Below are 17,341 nucleotides of genomic sequence, written 5' to 3' on the forward strand. Positions count from 1 at the left end.
TGTTGTCTAGACAAGCTCGAGCACATTCCCCTCAGCTAACTGATTGCCATGCATGGTCCTAGTTTCCAGCCCGCTCCTGCAATAGCCCCTTTGTTAGAGGAAGAAGGGCAGGCATCTCCTCAAGGCTGTGTGCCTATGTGACCAGACACCGCACCCATGACTAGTCACCATACCCACATTCCTTGAGCAGACATAGACAATCACAATCGATGTCCATTGTCCCCATTTCACACTACTTCTCCATATCAGTAGTATACTATGACTCCACCACTCGCTTCAGGAGAACGTCTTCATAGTCGTTAGCTAGCCAAAACCAAGCTTACTCAGCTTCAACAAGAATGATGGGCTGCTGTATTAGGGATGGGGGCTGCCAAGCAGCAGTGCCCTTCAGTGCCAGTCAAAAAGGGCAGGAGAAACTGAAGGGAAGGAAGTACTCAGCAGCCTTTCCCCGACCTGCTATAGGCTAGACTCACCATTTTACTCAAAAAAGGACAGATGCCCTGGGGATTTAAAAAGCAGCACACAGAATAGAGATTTGAACTCAATCTCCTTCTTCCTAGATTAAAAATAAACAAATAAATAAATCTGTCTCAGGCATGATAAGAATATGTTAAGGGCAAGGGGTAGGGGGACAGAATGTCTTACTCCCTCTCCCCCCTCTCCCAGCAGACAGATACAGCATTCTCACTGCAGATGTGTTACCAAATCAATGGCTTTGCCTCTGACACACATCCTCAGTTACGGTTAACATGCTATGGCTATGCACCATTTTATAATATCTCTGTATAAGTTACATTCTACAAGCTTAGTGAAAAGTGACAGAAGGAACCCTTGTTTTTTCCATCACCCCACTTTTCATCCAGCCATCATGAAAACTCTTAAGCATTTTGTCCTTGAAGTATTTTCAAAAGCTTAAATGTCCTGATAAATTCATGTGATACCCTCAAGTTGCACTGTGACTTAACTCCTGCTTTGCTGTAATCTCCCCCTGGCCATGAGGCACAGATGGTCCATTAGCAATTACAAGGTGCTCTCTGGAAGGCGTTCAAGAAGGAGACCCAACACTGCCTGGGTCTTCATTCACCTATCAGACCCTGCAGAAGGCCACAGCAGTCCCAATTAGAAGGCGTTACATGATGACTGAAAGGTGGGAAAAACCATTTTCCTGATGTAAAGTGTGTAGAAAATAGAACATGTAACTCTCCCTGTCCCACCCATCGTACGGATCTCAGCTTGCTTTCTAGGGCTGGCAATGCTTTAAAACACTGTCTAAAAGTTTGTTCATGTTAACCATCTCCTCCTTCAGTAACCTGTCCTTTCAGGTCTGCTTGTCTTAAGAGTAAGACACCAGATGTTTATATACGTGGATGAGTTTGTAAAACAATCGGTTGTGCAAAATCCTTGCAGGAGCTCTGACATCCTGGTGAGTTCTCCTCAGCCACAGTGGATAAATGCCTGCCCCATCCTTCCAGTGACTTTGGCCTTGGGAACTGGTGGGTCTCAGCTGTGTCAGAGTTAGGTACAACAGAGTTACACCCCGATGAACCACGTCAACCCTGGGATGTCTCACCAGAGCAATCCCACCTGTTCTGCCTGGATTCTGGCACTGTCTAGAGGATACAGTTCTCCTCAGGTCACACCTGGATGAGATGCTACAGCCCTACACAAGGGTGCATTATTTGAACGCTGGAGGACCTGCACCCCTTACTTTGAGATATATTCCTAATCACAACTTTAATCAAAAGCCTCTGTTAACTTCCTCACTAAACAATCTTCCCACTTAACAGTAGTCATAATCAGTCCAACAAGGAAAAGGGAGTTTAACGGTACCCGCTGCTCCACAGCAGGCAGTTTACTCCGTTCATTGCCCAGCATCCTGGTGATTTGAAACATTTGAACATTTGAAAGATGGACAGCAGGCTGCGCTACACACCTGGGCTCCTCGTTCTTCTTGCCTACTTGAATTTCCTCAGTTGCCCACCCCTGAGAGCTCTCTCTCCAACTTTATCCTCTTCCTGCCTGGCTGCCCGCCCCTCCCCTCTTCACAGCCGCATTTTTGCTTTCTGTTTTCTCGTGAAGAGCCTGGCAACCTTTCCTTTCAAGAGTATTGTTAGACAGGTAAAGCCACAATGAACTTGAACCAGCTCTGCACTTAATCAAAGCTAGCTCATCTTCCCTTCTCTCCTCAGAGGAGCTCTTCAGGTGTTTGCACTCTGGAGTGACTGGAGGCACCTGCAGTGGAAATGCGGAAGCGAACAGGTGGCAAGGACCGACCTGCCCAATGGCTACCTTAGCTCTGAAAGGCAGGTCCCTTGGATGGGTTTGCTCAGTCAGCTGAGCCAGTTCTGGCTGGATCACCACACAAAGTGCCACGGCCAACCCGCATCAGCATTACTCTGCACTTGGGCAAGGTGGGTGACCTTGCTCGTCCCTGTGGCAGCAGGGCCACCTTCAGCGGTGGAGGCCTTTGTCAGCACGCTGTTTATGGACCTCACATAGCTCTGCGGTTTCTGCTTCTGCCCCGGGGCTGGCAACTCCTCAGCTGATGTGTTGGCCAGACCAGCCACGTCCTCTCCAAAGAGTTCCTCGTGGTGCTCAATGAGGAACTCCACCAGCTGTGTCACCTGCACACAAGCAACCACTGCTGGTTTCCACCTAGGTGGCTGAAAAGTGGCTCAAGCACAGTCTTTTGCACTCCTGACCCTCGCTTCTGCGCAGAAAGCTGCAGCTGTGGGGCTGCTCTGCCCAGCAGCTCCCCCACGAATGTTTGCTCAGGAGAGGCGGCAGCCAGGTACCTCTGGGCAGCAACACTCCGTTGGGGACGGAAGGCTGTAGCTGGCTGGTAAACAGAGCGTAGCTTCCCCATCACCTGCCCCAGGACGTCCAGGGGGAGTGTGTGCCCCTCGGGTGGGCTGAGGAGGTTTGGCCCCACGCAGATGGCCAGGTTGCCCGTTGTAGAATAAATCGCCACAACAGCTGAACTCTCCTGATTTACTATTCTTTTTATTTGCCCTAGAGTGCACTGCACTATTTTAAAGTGATGTGCCACAGCGATACACCGCAGACTCCCCTCCCCTTATTCCAGTGTGACTCATGCAACATCTGGCTTGCTGGGAAAAGCTGCTTTAAAAGCCATTCTTTTAAAATGCCTAGGATGGAACGCACTAACATTATTAAAAAGGCAAGGAACAGCAGGGCGTAAGGTCTACTCTAGCAGACTAGCAATCACTTTTGATTAGGGTATGTAATGGAAATAGGCTTTAGGTTACCAGATCAGATCATTCACTTCTCCAGAATTTGATACATGACTCTCATCAGAGCTGCTCTAGAGAAACAGATCTCTTAGTTCCCATGTAAACTCCAGGCAAACAGTAGCAAAGCGCTGATGTCCTGAAAATAAGTTTTCATGACTTTTTTGTATATAGATGATTACTTTTTTAATGTACACTATTTCACTGGTGCTAAAAGTACTATATTCCACTTCACGTGGCTTGCTTCAGTGACAGCCTTGTACCGTAAATTCATATCGTGATTGCTTCAGGCAGCTTCCCTATGCAGATGTCCCAAGAACCCTTTGGAAGAGTAAACCAGAGAGGGTGCTTCAGGGAACCTGCAGGCACGTCCAAAGCACGGAACTAATGAGCAGGACATGCACGGGAGAGTCTGTGTTCCGTAGCCACCTTATAGCTTGAGGTGAGCGATTTTTTTTGCTTTCCAAATCCATTTTCCTCCTGCCTAATACAATTGGAAGAGTGAGTTCCACCACATTTTTTGTGATGGACTAAATGTATTCTTTTTTAAAAGCAGGTGCCACCTTCATGGCCTTGCTTCACGCTTTGTGCTGTCCCCTTTTTCTATGTACAAGAAACTGCACTGAAGACAGAGCGTTGATGGTTCTATTCAGCTGCAGGGGAACTGCCATGGCGGCTGTAAGAGAGGGGCAGGGCCGGGCGCAGGCCGGGGGGTTTATCCGTTCTGAGCCCCTCGACCCCAGCTGTGCATATCTGACAGCCCTGCCTCGCTCACAGCCGCTGTCCCAGAGGGAACAAAGCCCAGGAGAGAAAGTTCTCTGTCGGCTCAGGGGAAGCACCATGCAGGGGTGCAGCACCCTCGTGTTGCAGCCAAAGTGATAAACGGGCCCTGCTTAGCGCAGCTCTCCGTGCAAAAACCTCCATGGCTGCAAGGATCTCAAGCCTCGACTCTGAGCGCTCGATGGAGCTCCCTCCCAGCCAGCCGAGATTCCCGACCGTCCCGACGTGGCGCTTTCCCTCCCAGCAGCGCCCATGCCCATTGAGTGCCTTTCGCTTGCAGCCGGCTGTAATGCCGGCATCAACCCTGCACTCCAGTTTTTGGCCTCTCTGAGTGTTGCTCATTAGAATTATTATTCCAGGAACCACATGGATGGCAGGGTGAGCCCTGGGGGGGCTTGCGCCGCCCAGGCTCACAGCTGGGGAGGCGGATTCCCCACTCGCAGGGGCTGGGGGCGAGGGGAAGTGTTTTAGGGACGCACTGTGGGGGCCGGAGGGAGGGTTTGAGGGACGGACGCCGAGGAAGGCCTCCTGCCTGCAGAGATGGCTCAGGCCCAGGGCAGGGCTCTTCTCTGGATGCCACGGGGTCGATTGCAAAGGAGCAGGCTGCCCCATGCAGGGAGCAGGTGCGTGCCGGGGCTGCCAGGGGCCCTGCCTGCCTGTTCCCAGCCCAGCCCCAGCTGGGGCCAGCCCTGCGCTGCAGCCCTGGGGCCGAGGCGCACGGAGCCGGGCATTGCTGAGGGTGCTGCACCCTGACGGGCCCCGCCGCCGGCTGCCGGCTGCCCTGGGCTGCCCCTCGCTCTCCCCAGCTCTGCCTGCTGCCAGTGCCGGGGGCACCGCCACGGGGCTTGCCCCCTGCCCACAGCTGCCCTGACCCACATCTGCAGCTGTACGTGGTGCCCACATCGCACAGCTGGGGCGGGGGGTGGCAGGTCTCTCTGGTGGCAGCCTGGGACTGGGGGCAAAGCCAAGCCCATCCCTCGCTTGTGATCTTTGTCCCCAGGGAGAGCCAGTGCAGACGTGTGCTGCACTGGAGAGTGTCCCGCAGGGAGGTGACGGCCGACTGCAGAGCAGCACTGAGACCCGCGCGACAGCAACAGCAGCCGGTGGCTGCAGAGCAGCCCAGGGGAGCTGGTTCCCTCGACGGGCCCCAAAGCAGCCTTCCTCAGCCCCTGCTTTTGGTGACGTGTGGAGCAGCGCAGGGATGTCTCTCAGGATTACAAGGTTATGGTATGCCACTGGTTAAGCGAGTAAAGTGTTAAAGCGTGTTATTGTTATGGACAGAATGTGGGTTTGCTGACCTGGGTTCCTGGGGTAATGGTAGTGTGATCTTGTGTTCTGTGTGTGGGTTTTTTTTTTTTTGTGGAGAGTGCCTTTTCTCAGCTTTTTGGCCTTTGCAGGGTTTGGATGGGGGCCATTGGTTTGTGTACGAAGTTTCTTCTGGTTGTTTTTCTGCTGTGCTGGTGGATGGTGGTGTTTTTTCTGTCTTGAAACCATCATTACTGGTCTAATATATCTCCTGCAGGTCAGGCAGTGTCACTTCTGGTGTGGTCTGACTCATTTCTGGTGAGTTGGTAGGTAGGTATGGAGGACTTGTGGTCCCTCCATGGAGAATGACTGCTAGAGGACTAAGAGGCAGATCTGTGGAGGGGTGAGAGGACTGCTGGCCCATAAGTAGTGACTGTCAGAGGACTAAGTGTACTTGAATTTACGTGGGCTTCCAAATTCATGGTTGTTTCTCCTGCCTTGCGGAAGAGCCATGGGAAGTCACCAGCCACACGGAAGGACAAGGGGTTTCCCACGGCTACGTGGCTTTTTGGGTTTTGCTTTTGAGTAAGAAAGTCTTGTCTCTACATGAGCGCAACTGTGAACGGTCAATTTTGCTGACTTTAGAGAGCAGGGAGCTGCACTTTTCTGCTGTGCCTCACATGGCTGTAAGGACAGAGTGAGAACCAGCAAGAGGATTCCTTCCTGTCACCTTCTCCAGGGGAACAGTGCTGCACTTTCACAAGGTGAGCTCTGGTTCTGCATGAGTGCACAAGTTTTTGGTCAATTTTCTCACCACAGGAAGCAGGGAGCAGAACTTTTGCTCTGTGCCTCATCACATGGCTTCCAGGTCAGGGTGAGAAACAGCCAGAGAATTCCTCCCTGTCACCTTCTCCAGGGGAGCACTGTCAAGGTGAGGTTTTTTGGGCTGTGCATGATTGCCAATGAAAAGAGGTCAATTTTCTCACCACAGAAAGCAGGGAGAAGAACTTTTGCTGAGTGCCTGACAGGGCTACCAGGGCAGGGTGAGAAGCAGCAAGAGAATTCCTTCCTTGCACCTTCTCCAGGGGAGCCATGCTGCCCTTTCCCAAAATGTATTTTTTTTGGCTCTGCATGAGTGCAAAAGGTTTTGGTCAATTTTTCACCACAGAAAGCAGGGAGCAGAACTTTTATGATGTGCGTCATATGTCTGCCAGGGCAGGTTGAGAAGCAGCAAGAGGATTCCTTTCTGGCACCTTCTCCAGGGGAATTTCCCAGTTCCCGAGAGACTGCTGGTGCCGGCTGCAAGGGCGCTCCCAGATAAAGGGTGGTCCTGTGTGATGTTGGGGTTGGAATTGGTGATGTCTCCTTTCCTTAGTCTCGTTAAGGCTTTGCAGTGACAATTTGGTGCTTCGCTCCTATTGCTCTTTTATCATATCGCTCACAGTAACTGCCACTGGTTCCTTTTATCATATTGCATGCTATTGTCCTTTATTATAATACAAGAAACTACCTTGGATATGTTTCAATGATTGATATATTTGATCGATTTGATGTGGAGTTCATCTTTGCTGGGTATCCAGTCAGTCAGCAAGACATAATTTGGTGTAGTGGGCAGCATATGAAGCAAAAATGTCTTTATTTAGGAAAAAAAAATGTTCCTCGACTTGCTATTGTCAGGTGGGAACCATTGCCTTATGGTGTTTGGGCCAGAGTGGTCTGGTGGTGCTGGGCAGTTGGGCCATGGCAGGGACAGAGGGACAGGGGCAGGGGAGGGGGCGGGGGGAAGGGGTTTAGGGAGGGACGGGTGGGAATGGATGAAGGATTTTAGGGATGGACCGGGGTGTGTGGGGGTGTTTGTGGGTATGGGGGGGGTGGTGGGGGTGTGTGTGTGCCCCACCCCGCAGCTCCCCTCAACTGCTTCCTCCTCACCAGCACCTGCTCAGCACCCCAGAGGGGCTTCCCGGAGAGTTCCGGAGAGCCGGGGAAGGGGCTGTCCTGCACTGCCCCTCCAGACGGGCGCCGCGCAGGCAGACCCCTGAGCCCCGCCGAGGGAGGGCAGCGCCGCTGGCCGCCCCCCTCCCGCCGCGTCTCCTCACCTGCGCCCCGTGCCTCGCGCAGCCAGCGACCCCGACCGCCGCTGCCACGCGTGCACAGCTGGCGGGAAGAGGCGGCCCCTCGGCCTCGTGCCCAGCACAGGCTTCGCTGCAGGCCTACGAGAGGTAAAGCCGGTCCCGGGGCACCATCCTGGTGAAGGAGAGAGAAGTGCGTGACCTGCCAACACAGGGGTGGCCCCGCCCCCATGCGCCCTTTGGTCGGTTGCTACGGGAACGGGTCGGGCTATTCCCCTGGCAACCGGCTGACAAAGGGCACACAGGGGAGGGACCACCCGTATGTTGGGGGGTCACACACATCTCTTCTTGACCACGATGGCAGCAGGCCCCTCGGCCTCGTGCCCAGCACAGGCTTAGCTGCGGGCCTACTAGAGGTAAAGCCAACTTGGGGTGTCCCCCTTTCCAGGAGGCTTCTTAGGTTGCACATCCTCTGCCTTCCTAACGAGGAGCTCTGGTTTTGATGCCCACTGTGCTATCAGGAAAAATCCCCCCTCAGTTTCTGTGTGGTTCAGCAAGAGAACAGGGCAGCAGACTGGCCCTGTAGGCGCTTCTCAAGAGGCCGGCTGGAAAAGTGCTCAGTAAACACGTCATTTGCCTTCCTGGAGTGACTTGTGTGCATCTTGAGTGGTGCTGGTAACAGTGTTGCCTCCTCTGTCTCTTCCAGTGGCATACCCGGATTGTGTGTGTGTGCGTGGGAAGTCGACGATGAGCTCGGTGGCAGTTTTGAGCCAGGAGAGCTTTGCCAAACACCGCAGTGGCTTGACGCAGCAGCAGGTGAAAGGTGAGAAGACACAGCTGAGTTCCTGTGATGTGCCTCTAAATAGAGACTGCGCAGGCAAGGTTCCTTGCTGTTAGCCAAGCTCGCTCCATGCCTCCGGCTCCCCCTAAGTGTCCAGGCACGGCGTTCGCCATTCCTAGGCTGGCGGCCTGCCAGACTCTGGCTTTCCACCAACAGGAGCACATCGGTGGTGCTGCACAGTGCCGGGCCAGGTGGAGGCAAGCCTCAGATCTTCACAGAGCTCTGGCTAGCAACGCTGTCAGCCGTGGGGCAGGGCATGTGCAAGCAGGGGTCATTGGGCTGCAAGAGAGCCTCGTGGGATCAGTGTGCTGGATTGTCACTTCCTCCTCTGCTCAGCCAGGTGCTGGGGAAAGTCAGTATAACCGTATTGGCTGACTCACTGATGGGTCTCGGCACCCATTCTCCAGCTGCGAGCTGGCCCGCTTGGCACAGCCCAGTGCCCAGCTGAGTCGAACATAAGCTACAGGCTTTCCCTGGACTCTGCCCCAACTAGAGTGCTTCTGCTTCTCTCTGCCTTCTTCCTGGGCATGTGTCTGTCTTGTCCCCTTCTGACCTACAGCCTTGCTGTGTCCCTTTGATTTCTTTCTGCTTGGCCTGTTGTCCCCTGATGAAGCTCCTCTCAACAAAGATGGCGATAATGTGCTGTGTCTGCTGCCACCATTCACTTGCACGGTTGCTTCCTGCATCCATAGCGGCACCTACTGCAGTCTGTGCTGTGCTGAGCTCAGCTGAGCTCCAGACTCGGCTGCTCTCCACAAGCATAACTGTAGCAGGATGAATAGTAGTGCACAAGTCCTTTGTTGTCCCTCTTTGATGATGCCTCAATAGAGTTGCACTGCCTATGAATGGGGACGTTTCTGTGGGGAGAGCATCTCATTGGCCTTGTTTGCTTCACCCCAGTAACAGCTTTAAACTCAGAAGAAGAGAAGGATCCTCCCACCTACGAGGAAGCCTTCCCTGCGCTCCCTGAGAAAGCACCATGTTTGGAAGCTGCCCAGGAACCTGCTGGGCCCTGGAGCAAAATCCGGCCAATAAAGGCTTCTGTCATCACTCAGGTTGGTGGGAGTGGGTGTCTTATCTCCCTGCTTTTCATCCCTCCAAAAAGTAGGTGAAGCGAAGCTTTCCCTGGAGTATGAAATCCCTTAGTGTGCCAGAGTAACTGCCTCTTTGCTGTCCTTTGCCCTGGGGCACAAGGAAGACTGCGGCTGAATGCTAGGACGGCTCTGGAGGGGGAGGGATGTGTTGAAAACTGCCCAGACAAAGCTCTGCATCCCTGTTGCACAGTCAGCTGGAACAGGCCTGAAGGGAGGATTGCAGAGGGAGGCACTGACAATCAAAAGCACGCTGACACCTTGCTGTGCCCTGCTTGTGTCTGTCCCGTGGCTGAGCAGGTGTTCCATGTGCCACTGGAGGAGAGGAAGTACAAGGACATGGATCAGTTTGGAGAAAGCAAGCAGGCCAAGATCTGCCTTGACATCATGCAGAAGACGGGAGCTCACCTGGAGCTGTCTCTCGCAAAGGACCAGGGCCTTTCGATCGTGGTCTCTGGCAAGCCGGAAGCAGTCACGAAGGCTCGGAAGCAGATTGTCGCTCGACTGCAGACTCAGGTGAGGGCATCTAACTGTTTCTGCCTTCATCTTTGCTCTTCCCCAAGACTCGCAAATGCTTTGAGACCCTTGGGCCCATGTGCTTGTAAGCCAAAGAGGTGTGTTGTTACATGACTAATTCAGCTTTGCCATACGTTTTCAAAGCACCCAATTGGCAATTTGGAATGGGAATGAGGCTTAAAATAGGGTTCCAAGGTAATTACAGGCCGTGGTGTTGCATGAAGCGTGGAGTCTGCGATCTCCGGAACATTTGAGTTGCAACCAGTGACTTTGTGCTGAGGTGCTGGTGCTGGAGGGGGTGCAGGAGCCTCACACACAAAGCTAGTAGTGTGTGAGAACGGGACTGTGCTTTTCCTGAAGCCCTTCAGAGAAGAACGTGGAAGGCTGGGAGAAAGAAAAGTAGAGAAAAGGAAGTCCTGCCAAAAGCCAAAAGCTTCGGGTCAGGGTTCTGCCTTGTGTAACTCAAGGCACACTGGTAAGGAGCCACAACCCTGTTGTTTCGGTTGCTTCAGTCCTCTAGGTTTTGATCTCTTACCTTAAGGTTCTCGAGCTCATAGTCAAGGTGGTAGCTCTTGTTAGGATGTATCGCAGCCAGGTGTTGCAGTGTGTTTTAAAGTATAATGCCAAAGGTAGGTAATGCGATGTTAATACCATGTCTGCTTAGTGCTGTTCAGCCCCTGTGTCATACCCTGCCAGAGGAAAGAGAAAGGAACAAAACCCTACATCCACAATGTGCATCTGAAAAATCAGTTCAGGTCATGCCGCCATAGATCCGTGAGCCACTGTTCTCAAATATACCTCCTACTGCCCTGGCCCCAGGTTGGGAAGGTGTGTCTGTATTCCAGCTTCTCTTAGGCTTGGCTGGCTTCAGGACAGGAACACAGAGCTGAAAAGTCACACCGAGTGATCTTTTCTTCATCTTTTATTTTTCCATTATAGCTTGAATGTTCATTGTCTGATTGCTGTTAGTGGTTACCTAATCACAGGGATCAGGAGCACGATAGCAGTCATCAGCTACCAGACCTGTACAAACTCAGTGAGAAGGGAAGAAGTCAGGAAGCCCTTGTATAGACCAGCCCTTTAATGGTAGATTGAGAAGGACCCCTTTTGCATGTGGGGCCTTCTAGAAGCAGTCCCAGGAGCAGCACGTGCTACACTTGAAGACACCTTAGCACTTAAGTAGCAGTGAGCATCTGCTAGCTGCCTGCCTCCTGCAGTAGGTTTCTGGTGTTGAATTTCTCTTTCCTAGGAGTCATACTGTATGTCTTGTTCTCTGTAGCCTTGGCAGCAGGTGTCAGAGTTCAGATAAACTCCAGCTGTGCGCTGTCATCTCAGTTGTTGTCTGGTGTCTTACACTGGAGGAGAGGCACCTCCTCGTCTGTGTCGGAAGGCCTTTGCTAATTCAGAGTACTGCTCCTGTGCAAACAGAAGGGTTTTGAGGGAAAGGTGGGGTCTATACTCCTGGCACGGAGGCGCTGTAGATCAACTGGTACAGTGTCAGCCCTCAGACAGAGTGTGCTGGGAAGGCGTTGTGTTTGCTCTGAGGAGCAGTACCACTGAGCAGCGTCTACCTTGCTTTCCCTGGCTCTGTTCCTGTGGATCTGCCAGTGCAGGCAAGGCTTCTCACAGATGCTTGGTTCTTCTGCTGCAGGCTTCAGCAACAGTTGCCATCCCCAAGGAGCACCACCGTTTTGTCATTGGAAAGAAGGGTGAGAAGCTGCAGGACCTGAAGCTCAAAACTGCAACCAAAATGCAGGTCCCCCGCCCAGACGACCCCAGCAACCAGATCAAGATCAGCGGCACTAAAGAAGGGATTGAGAAGGCCCGGCACGAGATCCTGCTTATCTCCGCTGAGCAGGTACCTCAGTACTGTGATCTCTCTCATGGCATTGGCTGCTCAGCCATTTTGCTTCCCCGTGGTGTAGTCGGAGTTTGCAGCCACCGTGGCTACAGTCACTGGCTAACGTTAGCCTGAACGGAGACGTATGCTGTGCCACTCGCTGGCTGTGTGAGCACCGCTGCCAGGTCCTGAAACTTCTTGTGCTGCGTTTTGTCCATGTCTGAAGCCAAAACAAGCATTTGATAGTTGAAGCGACGCGTCTTAGGTGCCAGCTGAGATAAGGCAGGAGATCACAGGGGTGAATATCGTAAACAAGGAGCAGCAGCAGCAACCGTATTTGTAGATTGAAAGAGGTGGAGATCTACAAGCCCGCAAACTGAGAAGGTTGCTTGGGCCAGAGTGTCAGGCAGGACACCCCTGGGAACTTAGCTGTGCCTGGCAGAGACTGTAATATAGAGGGCAGTTCCCACCAAGGTCTGTTGTGGGCTCTTCCAGGGTAAGCGTGCCGTGGAGCGGCTGGACGTGGAGAAAGTGTACCACCCTTTCATTGCTGGCCCTTACAACAAGCTGGTGAGGGAGCTCATGCAGGACACAGGGACACGCATCAACATTCCTCCACCCAGTGTCAACAAGACCGAGATAGTCTTCACCGGAGAAAAGGAGCAACTAGCCCAGGCTGTGGCTCGAGTTAAGAAGATCTATGAGGAGAAGGTACGGATGGTCCATAAAGCTTCCCATCTTCCCCTGGCACCTGCTCCTAGGCACTCTTCCCTTCTTGCTCTACTTTTGTGCATCCCTCTGGTGCATCTGGCTCAGCAGCCCTTGCAGTACATGACCCCGAATCCTACCGTTTCCTCACTCGGCAGAGTGGGAGCTGGGCTGATACTATCCGGGAGGTGACAGATTTCTCGCTTTTCTGTATCATGGGACTTAGCAGGCCACCAAGAGCTCCCCTGGCTCTTGTTCACACCGGGGCTACTAAGGAAGGAAAGAAGTGTGAAGTCTACAGTGGTGGCCAGCTGCCAGTATCAAAGTTGCTACCTAAGTAGAAGTTGCTGAAGAGCGAATGTCACTCCAGTTTATTTCCCACAGCCAACGCTGCTGTGAATATCCTTGTTGTGGGTTGCTGGGCTGTTTGTCCTCGTGGTTAGGTCTGTATTTGTACCGGTCTGGATTTCAACAATCGGCTTATAGCCTGCACAGTGTTGCATCACGGCACTGCCTGGGAGACGGCTGGGAGTTGAACCCTGTTGTCCAACGGGGGGACGGGGGGGGGACGACAACGACAACGACATGCCTGTGTGCGTGTGGTCTCTTCCATGCCGTGTCCCAGGGAGCTTGACACAGCATGCTAGTTTTGTACTTCCCCTGTGAATTTTTGAGCACAAGGCTTTCTGTAGGCAGGGGCCCAAGGGGTGCTAGGGTACTGCCGAGCCACTGTGCTCAGCTTGGCTTTGCTCTTTGCTGGGCGCAGAGTCTGACTGCATCTTGTGCCTCTTCCTGTCGCTCTTGTCCTTCCCCGCCCCCTTGTGATTGACGCCTCAGTGTCTCTGCCCCTACAGAAAAAGAAGACTACTACTATTGCAGTGGAGGTGAAAAAGTCCCAGCACAAGTATGTCATCGGCCCCAAGGGGAATTCCCTGCAGGAGATCTTGGAGAAGACTGGAGTCTCTGTCGAGATCCCACCCATTGACAGTAGCTCGGAGACGCTGATACTGCGAGGCGAGCCTGAAAAACTGGGGCAAGCGTTGACTGAAGTCTATGCAAAGGTACTGACAAGATGGGCTAGGCCTCCTTTGAAGCCCATGAAGATACATTTGTGAGCACTGACGGCTGTAGCGGGGGTGCTCTCTCTTGGGCCATTAGAGGTGCAGCTTAGAAGTCAATACCGGAGGTGCAGCATGGGAATTGGAACTGAATTGTTGTGAAGGCCTCTTCCAGTTTGTCCATCAAACAGCTTCTCTGTTTTTCTGTCTCTCAGGCCAACAGTTTTACCGTCTCCTTGGTCTCTGCCCCCTCTTGGCTTCATGGTTTCATTATCGGAAAGAAAGGACAGAACCTGGCCAAAATAACTCAGCAGATGCCAAAGGTATGGATGAGCTGGTTAGCTTAGCACCCCCAGTGTAGAAAAAAGTTTAGTCCAGATCACTCGTCACGGAAGAGAGAGGTGTATTCTAGCGTGGGTAAAACCAGGGGGAAATGACACAGATCTTTGCTGTTCAAAGGAACCCTCTCTTTTACTGCTGCAAACACTGCTCATCCTATGTTATTGTCATGGGTTGAGCCCTTCCAAGGAAGCTTTATGTGGTGCTGTTTTGAGAACTGATGTAGCAGGATACCTGGAAATGCTGAGTGCAGCAAGGCTTCTCCCTGGTGAGTTAGACGGTATCTAGATAAAGGCTAGATGAGTAAACTTCTCCAAAGCCCTTGCAGAAACCGGGACAGCACCAGAGCCTTGGGCTCTAGGCACTGCCATATGGCCGACATCGTTAAGTTACTGACTTGTAAAATTGTGGGGATTTTGTTTGGGCTTTTTGGGAAGGAGCGCATCTCTTAGTGGCAGGGATCGATGGTGTAGGCCTGACCAAGAGCATTGGCCTGGCTTGGATCTTGGCAAATTCTTAAGAGATTCATTGTTTTTCACCTCAAGGTTCACATCAAATTCACTGGAGGAGAGGATAACATCACTTTGGAAGGACCTACAGAAGATGTGCATGTGGCTCAGGAACAGATTGAAGCCATGGTCAAGGAACTGGTGAGCTGGAGTTACTAGTTCCAGTAAGAAACTGGGGGAAGAAGGGGCAACAGAGCAGAGGTGATGAGGTGTTTATCACATCCATAGGATGTCTTGACATGCTTAATCGAAGTTGCAGAAGACAAATTGTGTGGCAGGTGGATGACACCCCTTGGTTATGAAACTCATCCATAGCATTCTTGAAAAGTCAGCATTAATTTTTTTGGTGCAGAGAAGGAAGGATTCTCTTTGTTATAGCTGGAGAGGCATATAAGTAAGTCTTTTCAGTGTTTCATGAGCACAATGCTCTCTTCTCAAAGCAGAGGAATGCTTGTGCTCTGCTTAATAGCAGAAGTGCTTGTTCCCTCCTCCGTGCCTGGATAACCCTGGGGCAAAGCAGAGCTCTACTGGCTTGGGTAGAGCTAAAGCACCTCAAGAGGAGGGAGCTGTCAACGCTGTTTTGGCTGAATGGAGGCAGGGGGGTAGTACCTGTTATGTGAAGGCTATAGGGAAACGTACTTGCCTTTGTTTATTCTTACAAGCCTTTCGTATAGAGAACTTCCTTGGGTCTAAGCCTATTTTCAAAAGCTTGTTTATCAGAGTTCCTGAAGTCGGGCCTCACTTGCCACGACAGTGTAATCTTCAGTTCTCCCTTCCTTTCTCCCTTAGGTTGAAAACAGCTTTTCTATTTCTGTCCCCATCTGCAAACAGTTCCACAAGAACATCATAGGGAAAGGAGGTGCCAACATCAAGAAGGTGAGATATTGTTCCTAACTCAAGTGCTCGTGATGATCACTGCCTGCAGCAAAATCCCACTGGATGCTCTCTGCTGCTCATTTGTGATGTCCAATATAGCCTGCAAGGGCTTTTCTTCTGACATGGGACACTTCTGAGATGATTTTTTTTTTCCCTTTGTGGCAGATCCGTAAAGAAAGCAACACCAAAATTGATCTCCCAGCAAAGAACAGCAACTCGGAGACAATTGTTATCACAGGCAAGAGAGCAAACTGTGAGGCTGCTCGCCACAGGATTCTTGCCATCCAGAAGGAGCTGGTAAGTGAAGCGACTGGCCTTTTGCGGTTGAGGGACTTGACAATGTTGCTAGAAGACACAGATACAGACGTTGTAATGGGTGAGGACAGGGTGGAGACAAATGTGTCGGTCTGTTCTTGACTCGTAAACCAAAGTCTGTGACTGCTCCTGTCAGGAGTAGCCAGTCTCCAAGCCCTCTGCTCAGGCATTTCTTCCAGCTCTATAAAGCTCCTAGCAAGGTGGGAGTTAGCGGGTAAGCAGAGTGGGTGCAAACACATTTCTGCAGCTTGACTCAAGAGGCTGGTACTGTCCTCCCTTAGGCCAACAGCACAGAGGTGGAGGTCTCTATTCCTTCCAAACGGCACAGTTCCCTCATTGGTGCCAAAGGCCGCTTCGTCCGCTCCATCGTGGAGGACTGTGGTGGAGTCCACATCCACTTCCCCACCAAGGGCTCTGGCAGTGACACCGTGACCATCAGGGGCCCAGCCCAGGGTGTGGAGAAAGCCAAGAAACAGCTGCTGCACCTGTGAAACAGCACAAGGTCTTAATAAATAAATAAATAAATGGCAATGCTCTGTTTGTGTTGAGAAAGACATCTAGTCTGACTAACTAGAAAAGGTGGGCACCTGAAGGAGGGAAGGAGACCATCAAGTCAGGAAATCGTTGAAGAAAGAAAATGGAAAGGTCTATTCCACCTAGATCCCCCCTGTTATGAATGGAATGACCGGGTGTCCAAATCTGTGTATTATTGCAAATGTGCTGTGTCAATTTTCTCACCCCAGAGAGCAGGGAGCAGAACTTTTGTGCTGTGCCTCACATGGCTGCCAGGGCAGGGTGAGAAGCAGCAAGAGAATTCCTTCCTGGCACCTTCTCCAGGGGAGCACTGCAGCATTTTCCCAAGACTTATTTTTTCTTTTAGCTCTGCATGAGTGCAAAAGGTTTGGGTCAATGTTCTCACCACAGAAAGCAGGGAGAAGAACTTTCGTGCTTTGCCTCACATGGCTGCCAGGGCAGGGTGAGAAGCAGCAAGAGAATTCCTTCCTGGCACCTTCTCCAGGGGAACAGCGCTGCACTTTCCCAAGCCATGTTTTTTGGTTCTGTATGGGTGTAAATGTGCTGTGCCAATTTTTCACCACAGAAAGCAGGGAGCAGAACTTTTATGATGTGCGTCATATGTCTGCCAGGGCAGGTTGAGAAGCAGCAAGAGGATTCCTTTCTGGCACCTTCTCCAGGGGAATTTCCCAGTTCCCGAGAGACTGCTGGTGCCGGCTGCAAGGGCGCTCCCAGACAAAGGGTGGTCCTGTGTGATGCTGGGGTTGGAATTGGTGATGTCTCCTTTCCTTAGTCTCGTTAAGGCTTTGCAGTGACAATTTGGTGCTTCGCTTCTATTGCTCTTTTATCATATCGCTCACAGTAACTGCCACTGGTTCCTTTTATCATATTGCATGCTATTTTCTTTTATTGCAATATAAGAAACTGCATTTGATATATTCCATTATTTGATATACTTGATAGATTTGATTATATTTGATCTGGAGTTCAGCTTTGCTGTGTATCCAGTCAGCCAGCAAAACAAAATTCGGCATAGTCGGCAGCGTACGAAGTAAAACTCTCTCTGTTTAGGAAAAAAAAAAATGTTCCTCGACTTGCTATTGTCAGGTGGGAACCATTGCCTTATGGTGTTTGGGCCAGAGTGGTCTGGTGGTGTTGGGCAGTTGGGTCATGGCAGGGACAGAGGGACGGGGGCAGGGGAGGGGGCGGGGGGAAGGGGTTTAGGGAGGGACGGGTGGGAATCGATGAAGGTGTTTAGGGATGGACCGGGGTGTGTGGGCGGGGGGGGTGGGGCAAGGATGTGTGTTTGTGGGAGTGGGTGTATGGGGGGTGGGGGAGGTGGAGGCAGGTGGGGGCGTGTGTATTGATAAACCGGGGTGGAGGGGGGTGA

The 17,341-nt window shown here is 51.9% G+C and overlaps 1 protein-coding gene across 1 annotated transcript; it reads left to right on the forward strand.

Annotated features, from left to right (window-relative positions):
- Positions 1-8,092: 8,092 nt before the first annotated feature.
- On the forward strand, positions 8,093-15,964 carry LOC121082168 (vigilin-like). Its single transcript, XM_040581510.1, has 11 exons — positions 8,093-8,168; positions 9,054-9,241; positions 9,578-9,793; positions 11,445-11,651; positions 12,129-12,344; positions 13,196-13,402; positions 13,615-13,722; positions 14,284-14,388; positions 15,037-15,123; positions 15,289-15,420; positions 15,720-15,964. Exons 1-11 carry the CDS (start codon positions 8,093-8,095, stop codon positions 15,927-15,929), a joined length of 1,752 nt encoding a protein of 583 aa, XP_040437444.1. The 3' UTR covers positions 15,930-15,964.
- Positions 15,965-17,341: the final 1,377 nt, after the last annotated feature.

The sequence above is a fragment of the Falco naumanni genome, unplaced genomic scaffold (assembly GCF_017639655.2).
Source record: "Falco naumanni isolate bFalNau1 unplaced genomic scaffold, bFalNau1.pat scaffold_389_arrow_pat_ctg1, whole genome shotgun sequence".
NCBI classification, from domain to species: Eukaryota; Metazoa; Chordata; class Aves; order Falconiformes; family Falconidae; genus Falco; species Falco naumanni.

What these genes read in the sequence shown, in the direction of transcription:
- LOC121082168 (XM_040581510.1), top strand. Translation starts at nt 8,093, where the DNA reads ATGAGCTCGGTGGCAGTTTTGAGCCAGGAGAGCTTTGCCAAACACCGC. An exon ending in TGCTTATCTCCGCTGAGCAG is followed by an intron (nt 11,652 to 12,128) that starts GTACCTCAGTAC and finishes GGGCTCTTCCAG; the next exon opens with GGTAAGCGTGCCGTGGAGCG. An exon ending in TAACTCAGCAGATGCCAAAG is followed by an intron (nt 13,723 to 14,283) that starts GTATGGATGAGC and finishes TTTCACCTCAAG; the next exon opens with GTTCACATCAAATTCACTGG.